The sequence below is a fragment of the Equus caballus genome, chromosome 4 (assembly GCF_041296265.1).
Source record: "Equus caballus isolate H_3958 breed thoroughbred chromosome 4, TB-T2T, whole genome shotgun sequence".
Lineage (NCBI taxonomy): Eukaryota > Metazoa > Chordata > Mammalia > Perissodactyla > Equidae > Equus > Equus caballus.
Window position 1 is genome coordinate 83,561,978 of NC_091687.1, and position 17,810 is coordinate 83,579,787.

At 37.4% G+C, this 17,810-nt stretch overlaps 1 protein-coding gene across 5 annotated transcripts in view; it reads right to left on the reverse strand.

Moving 5' to 3' along the window:
• The window catches only part of IQUB (IQ motif and ubiquitin domain containing), a 57,092-nt gene extending 39,757 nt beyond the window's left edge, over positions 1–17,335 (reverse strand). For 2 of the 5 annotated variants that reach the window (XM_014739205.3, XM_070264993.1), the window contains exons 1-7: positions 17,067–17,202; positions 13,365–13,510; positions 12,244–12,677; positions 9,817–9,951; positions 6,276–6,437; positions 6,017–6,189; positions 5,646–5,801 (exon numbers count right to left, since the gene is read on the reverse strand). In XM_014739205.3, the coding sequence (XP_014594691.1) occupies positions 5,646–5,801; positions 6,017–6,189; positions 6,276–6,437; positions 9,817–9,951; positions 12,244–12,673 (1,056 nt within the window). In that variant the 5' untranslated portion in view covers positions 12,674–12,677; positions 13,365–13,510; positions 17,067–17,202. Of the gene's footprint in view, positions 1–5,645; positions 5,802–6,016; positions 6,190–6,275; positions 6,438–9,816; positions 9,952–12,243; positions 12,678–13,364; positions 13,511–15,420; positions 15,503–17,066 lie in introns of all 5 variants that reach the window. The other 3 variants (XM_023639580.2, XM_001501290.5, XM_023639582.2) reach the window with 3 other exon arrangements.
• Between the last annotated feature and the right edge of the window lie 475 nt (positions 17,336–17,810).

The window sequence follows — 17,810 nt, forward strand, 5'->3', positions numbered from 1 at the left end:
CTGCTTCTGTTCAAATGATGCCCTGAGCTAGGGACCCAGCAAGGCTGAGTCACAATCCAGGAGGACCACTAACACCAAATCTGAAGCAGGCAGGAAGACTCAGCGGTGGAGAATGGGGATAGCTAGTCAGTACTACTTCTTTCTTCACAAAACCTAATAAGTCAACTTCTTTTCCACTTTCAAATGCCTAATATTAAAAGTATGCAATTCAATTGATCAATTCAGAGCACTAAGAAGAAACTAACTATTCTTTAAACTTATTAACCTAGTCCAGAAACTACTGGATAAAGAATTCAAGATACATAATTTGATACACAGTGTGCTCTCCATTGTGTCTTATACATGTGGAAAATGACTGAAAGGAAATATGCCAATATGATAATGTATGAGAGTATTACGTTTTTTTCTTGGTGAGGAAGATTTGTCCTGAACTAACATCTGCTGCCAATCTTGCTCCATTTTGCATGTGGGCTGCCAACTCAACATGGCTGACAAGTGGTGTAGGTCTATGCCCTGGATCCGAACCTGCGTACCCAGGCAGCCAAAGAGGGACATGTGGAATTTTAACCACTATGCCACAGGGCCAGCCCCTAGAGTATTACTTCTTATCAAAATTCTGTTTCAACTTCATCCTTAATAAAAGCCAGGCAAATTGTCCTGGTTGGTCTCCCTCCTTGCAGTTAACGGGTCCTGTAGAAGGGGGTGTAACTTCTTTGCTTCCTCACGGAGGTAGGTTCCTCAATACACATTCAGGTCAAACTCAGTGCCCTTGAGAGTGAACTTGCAAGTGGCGAAAAGTATGGTAGTTCTTATGCTAGTGATCTGGTGACACATGAGCTGGGGCATGGAAGGAAGCCTCTGTGTTCTCAGGCCTCCCAGCTCTCCCAATTGCACTGCCAGGGAGCGCTCACTCCAGCCTCCCTTCACCAGAACCCTAAAGCTGGCAGCAGCTGCAGTGTCTGACACTCTCCAAAGACCACACAGCAAATGGACAAGGCAGACCTCAAATTAAGAGCACCCACCTTGCCTATAGGTGGCCTACAGGCCCAATTCTATGCAAGTTCAGACGTCAGCCAAGCTCCTTTAGGAAAATATACAAGAAGATAACAGTGATTGGACCATATATATAAATAATTACAGATTGCAAATATTTCAGGAACTTGTGTTTGTGCGTGCACATGTGTGTGTGCATGTGCGTTTCTGATAAGGATCCAAGAGGGGGTTAATATTTTAAAATATACTTAAAACATATTTTATGTATATTTAAAATATATTTTCTTTCAATCATGAAAATTCTGTCATGTAAAATAAGTCACTAAAGATTCTAGATGGGCCTGGAGGCAGGTCTTACAGAATGGAGGAATGAAGGACTCAGCAAATGCTCTCTCCAAAAACAAATGATAAAACTGGACAAAATTATTTTAAAAAAATAATCATTTCAGGACTCTGGAAATTGACCAAAGGCATACATCAAATAAAGAAGTGTTTATTGATGAAAAATTACTAAACCTCAAGTAGGAACAGAGGAAGCCTGTGACATTTCAACTTACAGCTGCTCTCATCTTCTCTTTCCCCCAGGTTCACCTATATCCACTTTCAGGGGGCTGAAGTGATTTGGAGCAAAGCAAGGAAAAAGTCCATACCCCTGAGCAATGTCACAAACAGTAGTAATCTCAATGGCAAAAACAGAAGGCCAGCAGCTCAGATAGCCTGAGGTTGTGTTCTGGAGCAAGGAACAGAGTGGCAGACTAGCCAGAAATTAATCAGGAAGATCAGGAAAATGAGATAGCCACAGTGGGTAAGACAACTTGTGAAATATCCCTGGTAGTTTGAAAGCTGAGCACATGTACAAGGATGTATACATACTCAATAGAGAGTGGAGAAGGCCCTGCCTATCTATATGTCCCAGGCTGAATGTGAGGCCTTGTACAGAAGAAACGCAAGAAAAAAGTCCAGCAGAAAGTAAAAATCAGGACAAATATAAACTGAACTTGCATGAAATTCGAATGTATCTTCCAGTCCACACATGAGTCCGTTGGCAAAGAGTGGAAGCTTTACTAGCTCAAAGAATTTTGACCTCTGAACCATTAAGCTATGCTAAACTAGGGGCAATGCTTAGGAGGCCAGACTTACAAAAGAAAACAGCAACAACAAATGAGCAGAGACATCAGTGGCTACATACTGTGATATACGCAGACTCTAAAGCAGGGTTTCTCAGCAACAGCACTATTGATATTTTGAACCAGATAATTCTTTGTCGTGGTGGGTGTGCAGGTTTGTATGCATTATAGCACGTTTGGAAGCATCTCCATCCTCTACCCACTAGATGACAGTAGCATACCCCTCCTCAAGTCAAAATGTCTCCAGACAATGCAAATGTTCCCTGGAGGGCAAAATCACTCCCAGTTGAGAACCACTACTCTAATTAATTAATCCAGGCAAGTCACTAAACAAATAAACAAACATAAAACAGATATAACACTGATCCTTGGAGCGAACAGGGACAGAATAAAGAGTTGTTACAAGGGACAGGATAAAGAGATGATACAATATATTACCTAAAATATCCAGTTTTCAACAACAACAACAACAACAAATTATAAGCCATGCGAAGAAAGAAGACAGTATGACCAATTTAGGATAAAAATAAACAGTCAATAGAAACTGCCTCTGAGGGGTCTCAGATGTTGGACTTACTCAATGAAGACTTCAAAGCAGCTTTTATAAACATGTTCAAAGAACTAAAGGAAACAGTGTGTAAGAGTTAAAAGAAAGTAAGATGACAAGGATTCATCTAATAGAGAATATCAATAAAGAGAAATTATTAAAAAAAAGAAAGAAATGGAAATTTGGGGGTTAAATAGTACGAAAACTGGAATGAAAATTCACTAGACAGGCTCAACAGCAGATCTGAACTGGTAAAAGAAAGAATAATGAACTTGATGATAGATCATAAGAAACTGTCCATTCTGAAGAAGAGAAAAAAGGAAGGTAAATGAACAGAAACTCAGAGACCTTCAGGACACCATCAAGCAAACAAACATATCACAAGAAATATTAAACAGAGTTCTTCAGATTGAAAGCAAATGACACGAGATGTTAATTTTAATCCAAATGAAGAAATAGACAGCACCAGAAAAGGTAATTATTTAGGTAAATATAAAAGACTGTATAAATATATTTTCCTCTTTCTATGCTTATTTAAAAGAAAATTGCGTAAAACAATAATTATAAAAGGAATTGTAGGGTTTAGAACATACAAAGAAAGTAGAAATTTGTATGACAGTGATAGCACAAAAGAGAAGGGATGAAATTGGAGTTCTATTGGAGCAAGGTTTCAATATTCACTTAGTATTAATTCCACTTAGTATTAGTGGATTCCACTTAGTATTAATGTGAAGTATATTGTTATAAATTGAGAAGTATATTGTAATCCCCAGATTACACTTAGAGCAACCACTTAAGAAATAACTAAAAAATAATTTTAAAACACAATAAAGCAATAATAAAAAAGACAACCCAATTAAAAATGTGCAAAGGATCTGAATATACATTTCTCCTAAGACAATATATACAAGTTGCTGATAAGCACATGAAAAGATATTCAATGTCTTTAGCCATCAGGGTATGCAAATAAAGACCACAATGACATACCACTTCACACTCATTAGGATGACTATAATCAAAAAGGCAGACAATAACAAGTGTTGATGAGGATGTGCAAAAACGAGAATCCTCATACTCTGATGGTGGAACATAAAATAGTACAGCTGCTTTGGAAAACAGTCTGGCAGTTCCCCAAAAAGGTTAAACATAGACTTATTATATGATCCAGCAATTACACTCCTGGGCACATACCCGAGAGAAATGAAAACATATGTCCACACAAAAATTTGTACACACATGTTTCCATCAGCCTTATTCTTAATAGCCAATGAGTGGAAATAGCCCAAATGTCCACCAACCAACAAATGGACAAACAAAATGTGGTATATACATTGGCCTATATACAATAAGTATATATAATTGGGTATATACAATGGAATATTATTCTTCAGTAAAAGGAATGAAGTACTGATACATGTTACAACATGGATGAGCCTTGAAAACAATATGATAAGTAAGAGAAGCCAGTCACAAAAGACTACATATTGTATGATTCCATCTATATGAAATATCTAGAATAGGCAAATCAATAGAGGCAGAAAGTAGATTAGTAGTTGCCTAGGCAGGAAGGATTGGAGGGGAAAGGGAGTGATTGCTATTGGGTGCAAGATTTCTTTCTGGGATTATGAGAATGTGTTCTACCACAAAATTGATTGTGGTAATGGTTACATGACTGTTTATATAGTAAAAATCATTGAATTGTACACTTTAAGAAAAAAGTATACATTGTACTGAAAACAAAGGTTTTAAATTGAAAAAACAACAAAATAATTCAAATGGTACACTAGAAAATATCTATTTAACATAAAAAATGTAGTAAAGGAAGAACAGAGGGACAAGAGAGACAATATATAGAAAGCAAATAGCAAAATGGCTGATATAATTCAACGTTATAAATAATTATATTAAACATAAATGTATTAAACATTACAATCAAAAGGCAAAGATTCTCAGACTGGATCAAAAGACAAGATCCATCTACAAGATGCCATCTACAAGAGCTATACTCCAGATTCAAAGATTCCAATAGGTTGAAAATAAAAGGCTGAAAAAAGACTATGCAAACAACAACATAAAAGAGTTGGAATGGCTATGTTAACATCAGAGAAAATAAACTTTAACATCCTTTTGGTTTTAATTAGTCTGGAAAGCTCCCTACGTGACTAAACTGTCATAAGGATTAAGGGCACAGATTGAGGTATTGGGGCCAAGGGACAGAGAGGACAAAGCTAATAATGGCCAAAGGTAACATACAAAGCCCCTGGGATTTCCTAAGGGAAAGGGAAGGATTGGGAGCATTTAGGATTCTGGTTCCTTATACTGGGGGGAGATTGGAGACAAAGACTGCTTATACTACCAATGAAACAAGACTCACACTGACAAAGATTCTCTCCTTGACCAAACTCTAATCAGGCTCCTCTGAGGTGTTTTTTCATTAGGTCTCGACTTTTGGGCTTCTGTGTTCATCTCTGTATTATCCAATTTTAGCAAGAATCCTGCTAAGTCAGTTGAACCAGAATCCCAACACTTGATATCTGATCACCCTCGATATTTGATCGAGTTCCTCATCTTTCACTATCCCCCAGATGATGCCTAGTCACTCTGGCCTGCCTTCAGCAAAAATCCTGTTAGGTTGGTTTAACCAGCACCACCCTTACTCCTGATGTTTTCTGAGTAATTTTCCATCTACTGATCCTCACCCTGCTCCTTGGCTATAAACTCCCACTCTTCCTTGTTGTGTTCCGAGTTGAGCCCGATCCCTCTCCGTTACTATAAGACTCCCTTGTAGCAGCTCCTCTTGAATAAAGTCTCTGCCTTACCACCTTTAACAAGTGTTATGAACAATTGTTTCTTTCACAACACTCATATGAATTCTTTTACAACCTAGTACGGCTTAAGGAAACACGCACAAACACACACAGAACAATTGGCTCATATATTTAATTTTTAGTATTCACCCATAGTAAAAGTTATCTTACCGCCTTTAATCTTTGAGCATGGTATTCTTCTGCTGAAAAATACTTTCCTGGTGTCACCAGTTTATCAGTCATATTTGATACATACACACCAATTTTAGTCATCTGTGTAGATGTGGTATTTGCAGTTTGTTGGAGCTTTTTTCTCTGAAAAACTGTCTAAAATAAGAAACAAAAATCTAAATAAATGTCCAGTATAGACACATATAAGTGAGTAAAGAGTGTATTTTCCTACATATTTAAGTTAATTTTCTTAAGCTAATTAATTTAATTGTCATATAATTCCTTGGAAGATTAATTGTACAGAAGTATATAGTACAACATTTGTTGATTCTGTGGCTGCAAAAAGCTACACAGAAAAATTAAAATATTACCTGAGTATCCCTACAAAATACACTGTGTTTTCCAGCAATCTTCCTAGGTACAGTTTGTGTTCCAGCATTGTGATATTCTATTCCTGTTATTTTATGCCTGAATCCACCAAGAAATGGTTTGTGAAAGTCAGATTTTATAATCTCAACGGCTACCTCTTGAAACTTATCAACGCCTGAGAAGATAAAACCAAGATTGAATTAAAGTTCAACTACAAAGGGACTCTAAAATACTTTATCTGAAAGACATCAAATAACTAACCTGTTTGTACTGTGACAGTTATGATTTGAGAGACATCATGTAATCCGTCTATTCTTTTGATTGGATATTCATCTGGATGTGTAGAAAAGATTTCCACTTGTACAATATCCTGTGCCTTAACTCCATATTGTAGTAGAGTCTCATTATTTTTAAGAATCATTCCTAAAAGTGAGATGAAATTATAAGTGTTATGACAAAGAAATGAATATATGTACTCATTTTAAGGGGATGGAAAACATTAAAGGTACCTATATGAACACATATTGTTTAATTACCAAATAGAGTATGATGGTGTCCACCTCTAGCTGTTTCGTTAGTACAGAAAACTCCACAGTGGGAAAAGTTGAGGTGGTACTCCTGAGCAAGAATTCAGCATTATAAGCAAAGGAAAGGTACAATTCTCAACTCACTAGAAATACAAATATGTGTTAACGATGCAACTCTACAAACATTTAAAAATAAAAAATCATATTCTATAATATGAGCAAAATCATATTCTAAACATTGACCCTCTAGAAAATAACAATGTGTTATATGTAAGAACAAGGCATATCCATATCAAGGAAACTGATTATTTAACACCCAACTTCTGTCCAGTGCAGAAAAGTATATACTCAGAATTCCAAAGAATCTCTCCCTTTTTGTTTCTATACTCAAAAATTCATATAAATTAATTCATGCCAAGACAGAGTTTAGCCTCAGTTTTGTGCTGGAAAAAGTGTACATCATTTTATTTTTATGTTGTATTGATTCAACTTCAACCCTCCCTCTCATTGGTATACTCTATAAATTGACTGTAATTTTCTCTATTTTAAGGTGGACAAAAATATGTATAATGTTATTCAGTGCTGTTTTGTGTCACAGAAACTTTATTGATAGAATCTGTATCAATCTCCGAATCTATGGTGTTCCTAAATTACAATCAGAAATCTCAACATAGCAAAGCTTTTGTTATACTCATTCTTGGAAATGTATCAGATACCATTAGTCTATTTTAGCTATGTCGAAGAAAGCACATTCAAAGATCTTTGCGTTTCAATTTTTCTTCTCTTTCTTTTTTCTTTTTTTTTTTTGAGAAGAATTGGCCCTGAGCTAACATCTGTTGCCAATCCTCTCTTTCTGCTTGATGAAGATTGTCACTGAGCTAACATCTGTGCCAATCTTCCTCTATTTTATGTGGTATGCTGCCACAGCATGGCTTGACCAGTGGTGCTAGGTCCGTGCTCAGGATCTGAACCTGTGAACCCCAGTTTGCCAAATTGGAGCACATGAATTTAATGCCAGAACCTATAAATGTTACCTTATATGGCAAAAGTTTGACTGTGGATTTTATTAAATTAAGGATTTTGAGATGGAGAGATTATCCTGGATTATCTGGGCGGGCCCTAAATGTATTCACAAGTACCCTTACAACACGAAGGAAGAGGGAGATTTGATTACAGAGGAGAAGATGATATAACAGAAGCAGAGATCTGAAGATGCAGTGTTGCTGGCTTTGAAGTTGGAGGAAGGGACTATGAGTCAATGAATGCAAGGAATGCAACTCTAGAAGCTGGAAAAGACAAGGAAGGAGATTCTCCCCAGAACTTCTAGGGATAGAATAGCCCTGCTGAACCCTTGACTTTATCTGAGTGAAACTGATTTAGGATTTCTGGCCTCCAGAACTGTAAGAGAAACAATGTGTTGATTTACACTAAGTTTATGGTTAATTGTTACATCAGCCATAGGAACCTAATACAGATTCCCAGAGCCCTCACCATTCCTCTACTTGTTTCTATAGTAGGCTTAGTCCCACCAAACTTCGACTCTAGTTCTAGTACTAGAAGAAAGCACCTACCTTAAAGGGTATTGACATAGAATCAAGCTCTTTGATTATTCCTACTGACATAAGTCTGTTACCCAGTAGTGATGCCTGGTACTTACACATAAAGAAAGGTCATGAAGTGCAAAGAACAGAGAGATTCTTGGGTACCAGCTACTCCAGTCTCAAAGAGATCTCTCTTCTCTGGTTTTGAATTTCACCTTATAGTTAATGCCAAGCAGTTTCAAATTCCCTTTTTTGACTCATACCTATATTTAAGTTCAGATTCTGTCACTTATTACCTGTGAATTTGCACAAGTTCCCCAAAGTTTGGTTTCCTTCTCTCAAAAAAAGTTAATAATAGTAATACCTACCTCAAAGGTTTGTTGTGTGGATTGTGATAATGTAGGCAGAACATTCTGTAGAATGAGTAGCACATAGTAAGTGCTCAATAAATTAACTGTGCTCATCACCATCATTATCATTACCAATAATTATTTAAATTTTAGCTTTGTTTCCTCAATCAAGCTTTTTAAATTAGTTGTTTGAATACATGAGCATCTTACTATTAGAGCACATTCACTACAATAGCTTTCTAAAAATAATTTTGAAATTAAACTGGTTGTTTTTCTCTGATTTGGCAAGGAGGAGGAACTTGATAGGTATGGCTTACTCCTTTTTAACACTTATGATTTTCCCACAAAAAATGTTCTTATTTCCCTGGAAACTTTTTGTATCATCTTTGTAAGTTAATACCAAAACTTCTTATACTAAAATATTAGGATCTGTGCAGACATATTCTATAGAAACATTCATTTAGCTGTGTTATTCCAGTTAACTCTATCACAGTTACAGACTACATCCTCCATGACACACAGCTAATATAAAGAGGGCTGCACAATATTGCCCACAAAAGATAAATAAACTTGACTATCATGGGGATGTGAATTGACCTTAATACATAGAACACTGATAGATGAACCACCTTCAGTCCTCTTCATATTCTATAGATGCTCATACATCATGTATTTTTTCAATCTCATTTCCTCCCATTTCCCATATATATAATCTATTTCCAGCCACTCTAAACTTCTTACCTCTTCCCAAAAGTCCCAGGTTTTCTCACCTCATTGGCGCTTAGCACAAGTATTATGACTTTTATTAAACGAAGCTTTCTAGAATCTCCCAGTTTCCTTTCTCCCTGTTCTCACAGCTTTTTGTACATATCTCCATTACAACATTTACACATTATGTGGTACAGTTCCACATAATGTAGGAATGTGTGCATGCATCTTCTTCCTTACTAGTCTGTAAATAACTTGAGAACAGGGATTTTTTTCATGTTTGGTTTTTTTTTTTCTCTGAGGAAGTTTTGCCCTAAGCTAACATCCACTGCGAGTATTCCTCTTTTTGTATGTGAGTTGCCACCACAGCATGGCCACTGAGAGACGAGTGGTGCAGGTCTGTGCCCAGGACCCAAACCAAGGCCACCAAAGTGGAATGCACTGAACTTAACCACTAGGCCACTGGGGACAGCCCTGTTTCATGTTTTTTTATATCTTCAGTTCTTAGTAATGTATTCAGAACAAAGGATGTCCTCAATAAAAATGTGTTCAATGGACACATGTAAAACTACAATATAATGTTCAAATAGTAAATATCAAGATATTTAGTTTAACAAATCAAAAATCTTGATTATTTACATGTCACAACCAAAGAAGTCTCGATACCTGAGCTTACCTGAATACTGTATCTGCAGTACATCAGGTGGGACACTTAATAGGGATGAAAAATGATCCTTGAGGTATTTAAAAATGGTGTCAATTTTAAAAGGCATTATAATCTCCTGGCACACAGGAAGAAGTACAACTTTTACTGTAGATAAAAAGAGAAAAGAAAGGATCATAGTCAAAAGCAAGGGTCAGCAACCCAGTCCACAAGCAGATAGAGAATTATAGGACAACTTTTAATCACACAGAATACAGGTTGCTTCTGCCATGTTCCCCTACTGCACCTCCATGACAAGAGTTACTTTCATTTTCTATGAGAAGTGACCAACATTCAACTGCAACCTTTCACTTTGAAAATCAGTTCAGAATCTCAAGAATTAGCATCAACAGTCAACACTTGCTCCCCGAACTCCAGCTCAAAGTTCAGATCTCTCTTCCATTCCCTGCTCTGAGGATCAGTGCATGTTCGGGTTTACTCTTCACTCAGAATATTACAAGAATTAGGAAATAAAACTAGACTGCTCTTAAATATTCCCAATATCTGGTATATATTACTCAGATATAAACATAGGAAACATCTCAGAAAACCAAGCATTTTTGTGTAGTGAGTATTGGAAAGGGAGACCCTGAGACCTAGAGGGTGTCCCTGAACCTAGATATGTGCATGCTTTGATTACATATTGACATCACGCATCAGTAAATCAGTGCGTATCCATAAAGTTAAGAAAAACTAATAGAGAAATTTTCAAAGAAAATTTTCTTTGAGCCTGCAACTACAAAAGATACCTAATACTAAGTCCATGCTTCTTCCTATAATTGATTCATGTCTATAGTTGCCAAAATGCAAAACAGAAAATCACTGTTTATTACAAATATCATGAATAACTACCTAAAAATCTACTTTTCACAAAAATGGACATGATGTGGCTCACTCTCCACTATACAAAATAGGAAATCAAGACCCTTAAAACATTAAAAATAAAGAAAAACTGTTATTATAAAATGATTATTTGTTCACAAATTATATGAAGGAAATGTAGGATTTAAAAACTAATTATTAGGGGGTAAACTTTTTTCTTTTACAGCTACAGATTTTAAATTTTAATGGAGAAACTATACAAAGTAAGATGGATGTAGAGTGCACACTATAGGCCAAAAAAGTTTTGTATATTTCTACATGCCTGACATGACAGTTTTCATAAAGCTAAACGAGACATTTATCAATAATCCCATGATGAAATTTAACTAGGCACTGCTGATGCTAAGGTTCTTTGAGCTTATTAAAACATGTTTTCACAGTTCTCTGTCAACAAAGAGAACACTTTCACAGATGTTAAATTATCAGAAGGCTACTTCAATTATTTTATGGATTCAAAATTCTATAATCAATACATTGTAAAATTTTCATAGGAGTGACCTCCTGAGCTTTGGGAAGGCGAGGTGCATTAAGGAATTTCTGAGCCTCAGGAAGTATAGGACCAAGACAACTATTTTTAATCACCATGTGTTTCTTATAAGCTACAGTAACAGGGAATCACAGAAATATCAAAAAATAGAGCCCAAATTTACAGTGAAATAGAACGATAACAGCTTCAGTTGGGTATAACTTGGCTTGATTATTTCTTTTCCTTCCTCCTTTTCATTCTTTACTTGTGTGGACACACCACACCAGGATAAACTACCCCGCTGGATTCAAAAGCTACATTTTATGAGCCAAACTAAGCTGCTATTATTGTTAAATGGTGGCTCGTCTTCTGTACTCTACAGATGGAAAATCTCTCAAAACTGATGGACAAGGGGGAGAGGGAGCAGTCTGTTAACCACGCAAGTAGAATGGCTCTCTGTGTAACCACCTTATTGCTGCTCCCCCTCTGTTTTGTTACCAACAATGAAGTGATAACCCCTACATGCCATCAACATTACGTCTTTAAAATTACCCAATAATGAAAGACAACAATGATTTTTCTGAAGCTAAATATAAGGTTACCACTAAGCAGAAATACGGAAATATGTAAAAGCAACAAGATATATGGAATGAGCACTGGATATGAAACTTGAAAATCTGGAGTCAAGTTCCCATTCCACTCTTGCTATGTACAATGAATTCCAAAGTGGCACGCAAAAGAATTACAATTATACTCAAGAATTTGTCCACCATTTTCCAAGGTCCCTAAACATTTTAAAAGCTACTTTATTTGGGAAAAACAGATAAATATCAATTTAAAATTTAACGATATTCATTTATTTAGGGAGAGTAGATATTGCAAAATAGAGACGCTTCATAATTAAGACATTCAAGTGGTGTCACTACAGAAGTTTGGGGGATAAGGGAAAGTAATAACGAATGTAAAATAAATCTTCAAATAAAAGCAAACAAGAAAAAGTACCCATTCTTCAAAACGAGGAAAAGAAATATCCTATCTTCCCTAGGTAATACCTGTTGCGAAAGAATCTTTCGCAGATTCTTTCAGAGATTCCTTTATAGCCTTTATTTTATCCAGAAGTGTCAGGGAACCATCATTTATATATTGTTCGGCTGATTGCACTGCAGTATCAGAATGAGTTAGATAGGGCTCTTCATGATGACCCGGAGAAGACAAAACATATTCGGGTGACATAACCTCTTCCGAGGCCTGTGCATCAGCGATTGGTTCCAGGCTTAAGGCCCTCTGGTCAGTCTCCTCCTCAACATGTGGTCCATGGCTCCCACCAGACTGTTCTAATTCAGATTCATTGTCTTCAGTTTGCTCTGACTCTGGAAGCTCTTCTGAGGAACCTGGAATATTGATAGACTCAAAAGCATCTTTACTTTCTTCTGACGCATCAACAACATTCTGAGCATTAAATTCTTCCTCCTGATCAGACATTTTCCTGAATTGAAAAAAATAAACACATTTACTACAAACAAAAATTTCTACACCAAATATCAAATTCATTACTGGTTACAGTTATCCTCATAATATACTACAATGTTGCTCATTATTTTTTTTAAATATTATCTTAGTAATGGCATCATGTAAAACATTGGTGAGTTTTTAATAAAAACACCACAGAAAGTAAAAATGTGTACCAAAAAGAGAACCCCAAAACACAACAAATTTGAGAAATCTTCTGTGAAAAATATTTTAAAATATATTGTCATCTTCTCCTTATTCAATGAATAATGCCTTGTGAAAGAAAGGCTTTTTGAATAACTTTTTTTCTAAATACAAAACTAACATTTATGCTTCTAGCATTACAACTGAGTAGAAGCTCCAAGGAAGTTTCCAGCTCTACAGCAACTATCTCCTGGATAGGACACACTCTTTGTAGTAGCTTTGCTCTCACAAATTGTGGCAGAGGTCTCCAGTGACCTCTGCCCCACAAAGCAAACAGATCAACAAACAAATGTGGGCTGATCTTGGAGCTGACCATGGCCTGAGCTACAGCAACTAAGAGCCTTGGCTTGGGAGCCAGCATGATAGCATCCAGGAGCATGGGCCAGGGCAGTCCAGAGCCAAGCTGCAGAGGCAGGAGCTGGATCAGAGCACTGAAGACCCAGGAGAGCAGGGAGCCCACCTATAGAAGCTGGCAGCCAGGAAGCAGAGATTGAGGAAGTGGCCTCAATGTTGATTTCTGCGGCAACAGCAGGGGGAAGATTAAAACTTGGAACAGTAGTGAGGTGGGAAAGATGCGTTTGGGACTTCCACTCTAAGTACAAATCCCTATGGAGAAAAAAAATTAACCTTAGTGAGTGAAGTTCTCTGGCTACTAGAAGACAAATTTCAAAAAAAAAGAGAAATATCTGGAATAAAAATATATACTTGTTGAATTCAATGAATACAGCATTAGAGTTGAAGAGAGAATTAGTAAACTGGAGGATAAATAAAAATATTTTATATAGAATGCCGCAAAGAGATAAGGATATGAAAAATATGAGAGATTAAGAGCCACGGAAAAGAGAAAGTCTAGCATATTTTTTGCTAAGCATATATGTTTGCTGTGAGCTAACAATGGTTTTGTACTGTTAAAATAAAAAACAACAAAGAATATGCAACAGAGATTGTATGTAGCCTGTGAAGCCCTTTTCAGAAAAAATCTGCCAGTCTCTGATTTAGCATAAGTCAAACTGGAATCCCAGAAGAAAACAGAAAGATGGAAGAGAGGAAATATTTTAAAAGGTAATGGCTGAGAAGTTTTCAAAACTGATGAAAAACATGGAGCCAGAGATCCAGGAAGCACAACATAAATACACACCTAATGGATAAATAAAAAATAATTCATAGCCATATACATAGTAATTAAATTACAGAATAACAAAAACAAAGTCTGGAAAGCAAACAGTGACAAAGGACACATCACCTGTTTTGAATCATATTGATTTGCTGACATTAATACAAAGGAAAGAAAAGTAAAATTACTGCAGATTTCTTATCAGAAAAATAGCAGCCAAGGCAATAATGGACTAATTAAAAGAAGGCAACTATCAACCTAGAATTGTGCACCCAGCAAAATTATCTTTCAAGAAAGAAAACAGAAACATTTACAAATAAATTACCACCAAGATAGCTGCTCTACAGGATACACTTGAAAAGGGAGGAAAATGGGCCCACTGGAAGACTACAGCGCATGAAGGAAAGGCGAACAAATCACAAACATATGGGTAAACCCAAACAAACAGTGTCAACACAAAATAATAGGAGAAAATTGAAATATTAGACAATAAGAACATGTAACTGGGAAGGGAAAGCTGAGAATAAACTGTTCTCAAATCCTTAGACTGTTTACAAAATTGAGGGATATGATATTCTTAACCCTAGACTTTGTTAAATATGCATAGTTAAATTTCAAGTACAACCAATAAAAGAACTGAAATAAAGTTTTAAAATTCCAAAACGATAAAGAGGAAAAAAAAGTAAAATGAGAAAAAACTGAACAAAAGCAATTTTTAAAAAGTTCATGAAACCTCTTTAGGCTCTCATCTACAAAAAAAAATCTTCCTTTTTTTTTTTTTTTTTTTCCTTTTTTAATCCCATAAAAGAGCTTAATGGCCTGATTAGAAAAAGACTGTCCTAAAGCAGCCCTAACTCCTAGCAACATACTCATCTGCCCTTTTTGGAGAGTCTGAGGTAATGTTTTTGTTTCTATCTTGTAGGTCCCTGTCCACTCAAAATGGCCAGGACGGCATCTTCTAAAACAGCAACAGTAACAAAAGCAAGAACTTCTGCTATTCAAAAAACACAACTGGAAGGATAAAAAGACAAACCATAGACTGGGAGATAACTTCTTTGCAAAACTCATATTTGACAAAAGACTTGTATCCGGAATATAGAGAACTCTCAAAACTCAATAATAAGGAAAAAATGAGTAAAGGATTTAAATAGACATGTCACCAAAGAATATATACAGAAGGCAAACAAGCAGGGCCAGGGCTAGATGGAGGCAAAGGTGGCCCCTGTACTGCTCTACGCTTGGACTTGTGCCTGAGAATAAATGCCTCCTGAAATTCTGGACCTGGTTGCCTCAACTGCCTCATTCTAGTCCTGGCCCTGAAAACAAGCATGTGAAAAGATGCTCAATATCATTAGTCATTAGAGAATGCACCTTTAAATCACAATGAAACCCCACTACATACCTATCAGGATAGCGAATAAAATTTTTTTCACCCAACAATATCAGGTGCTGGTGAGTATGAAGACAAGTGGAGCTCTTATACCCTGATGGTGGAAATGAAAATTGGTACAGCATTTGGGATAATTGTTTTCTTATACAATTAAACATACACTTATCATATGACCCAACAATCTGTGTCCTTTACCCAAGTGGCATGAAAAACTACATTCATACAAAACCTGTACACAGAAGTTTATAAAAACTCTATTCTTAATCACTAAAGACTGGAAACCACACAAATGTTCCTTAGTTGAGGGATGGACACACATACTATTTTTACATTCATAAAATGGAGTATTACTCACCAATAAAAAGGAATAAACTATTGATACACACAACAACACAGACGAATGTCAAATGAATTACGCTAAGTGAAGAAGCCAATTCTAAAGGCTACATACTGCATGATTCAACTAAGTGAAAAACCAAAGCTGCTGGTTCACAACCTTTCGAGTTCCCCGGGTGAAATCCGAAACAGCACCCTTACATGGAGGGCAAGGAGAGACCGAAGAAAGAGGCAAACCACTCCAGACTAGTAGGTGGCAGGTTTAATAAGCTAGGGGACTTATTATGAGGCTTGTCTTCCGTAGCTGCAAGACAGTAGATCTCCACACCGCCTGCCAGAATCTTGAGTTTATATAGAGGCCTTAACTGGGTGCACTATACAGTTCAGATGGTCTCAATAACACAGTACTCTCTCAAGGCTCTGTCCTTGAAACCGCTTCCAGTACAGGAACGGGGAGCAGAAGGCACCCATATTCCAAGGACAAGGGAGGCGGTAAGAGCCTCCCATTGCCCCATCCAGTTCGTGGGTCAAACAGCAGTCACATCCTTCGCATGACCTCCTCCAACAAAAGCACACACCAGTATGTACAATGTTACAGGTACAACTACATATTTGTACACGCACAGAATACCTCCAGAAAGTAACTTTTTCTTTTTATGTCCTATCTATCCAAACGTAAGTTTTAATCTTAAAAAATTGTTTAAGAAGAAAAAAGCAGTCTCTATTATGATCGCATACAAAATAGTCCCCTTTTCACCTACAATGCATAATTTCATTGATAAATCTAGAATGTTTTAGATATCTAGTGTAAGTAGTAAGGCAGGGATCCAGTTTTGCCTTCTACCAAATAGACTTGCTAAGTTTTTTAAGAGGCACAGCAAAGACCATCGGTGGAGGGAAGGAGTGAGAATACCAGCGAGGAAGGTCTGAAAGTCCTCTATTTACTAAAGACTGAAAATGGTGGTCACCAGGGATGGCTAAAAGTTTGCTAATGCCAGATCTGGGTTACACACAGAGATGGTCTTGCTTCTATTATCGTGATAAGCACCGGGAGTGGGAGGTCCTCGAGGTACAACTCCTAGCTTGATACTGCGGCTTCCAAATCCCACATCAGAGATAAGGAGCCAAAAAACGAACCAAGACAGATGCGATGCTTTGCACGGTTTTTAAAAGTGGAACATCCCCGAGCGGCCGAGCAGTCCCCAGAGCGCAGGGGGATCAGCGCCCCGCACATAGCCCTCGGAGTCTGGCGCCGTAGTCACCGGCTCAAGGCCGGTCTAAGGATCGGGCCAGAAGACGGCAGCCAAAACCTGTCCTCCTACCTGACTAAGAAACGCAGCGACTGGGGTGGAAGCGGTTTCTCAGGCTCCTAGGAAGCAGCGTCCCCACTCGCCGGATTCTGTGTTGCCAGCCATATCCTAGCAACGGCCCTACGCCACCTCCACCTGCCAGGGCATTGCTGTCGCGAGAAGAGGCGGTGCGCGAGTCGGGAAGGAACGCGGCTGAGGGGAGGGGTGAGGGGACGAGACGAAGAAATTAGGCAGACGAGGGCGGGGCGAGGGGCTCGGGCGAGGGGCTCGGGGCTCTGGGCGAGGGGCGAGGCAGATTGTACCTGCTTATTACCTAGATCTGTAAGCAAATCGGTCGCTAACCGCTTTCCAAGATCCCTTTTATAGTGGTAAGAGGGTACGGTTCTCCGAACCAGTGACAGCAATTTGTGCTTGTAGATATAAAAACTCAGGATTAGAGAAAATGTAAACATGAAGTAAGAGTGAAGACCTTGACAAAGGAGAACACAGTTGTGTAACAGTAGGTGCCTACTTGATTTTGTTAAATTTAGAACTTGGCTCTTGGCTTCCTGGCAGCCAAAGAGAAAAGGGAGACAGGAACTGTTTAATAACTCCTCTTTTAAATCAGCAGAAGCAAAGCTTTTGTTAATCACTGAATTATAAAGGTTTTTTTTTCTATCACTAGAAATTCTTTAAATTGAGAAGATTTTTAAAGCAGCATATATTGGGGGAGAGAATCAATTATGTTCCTGTTGTAAATGTAGTGGCAAACTTCAT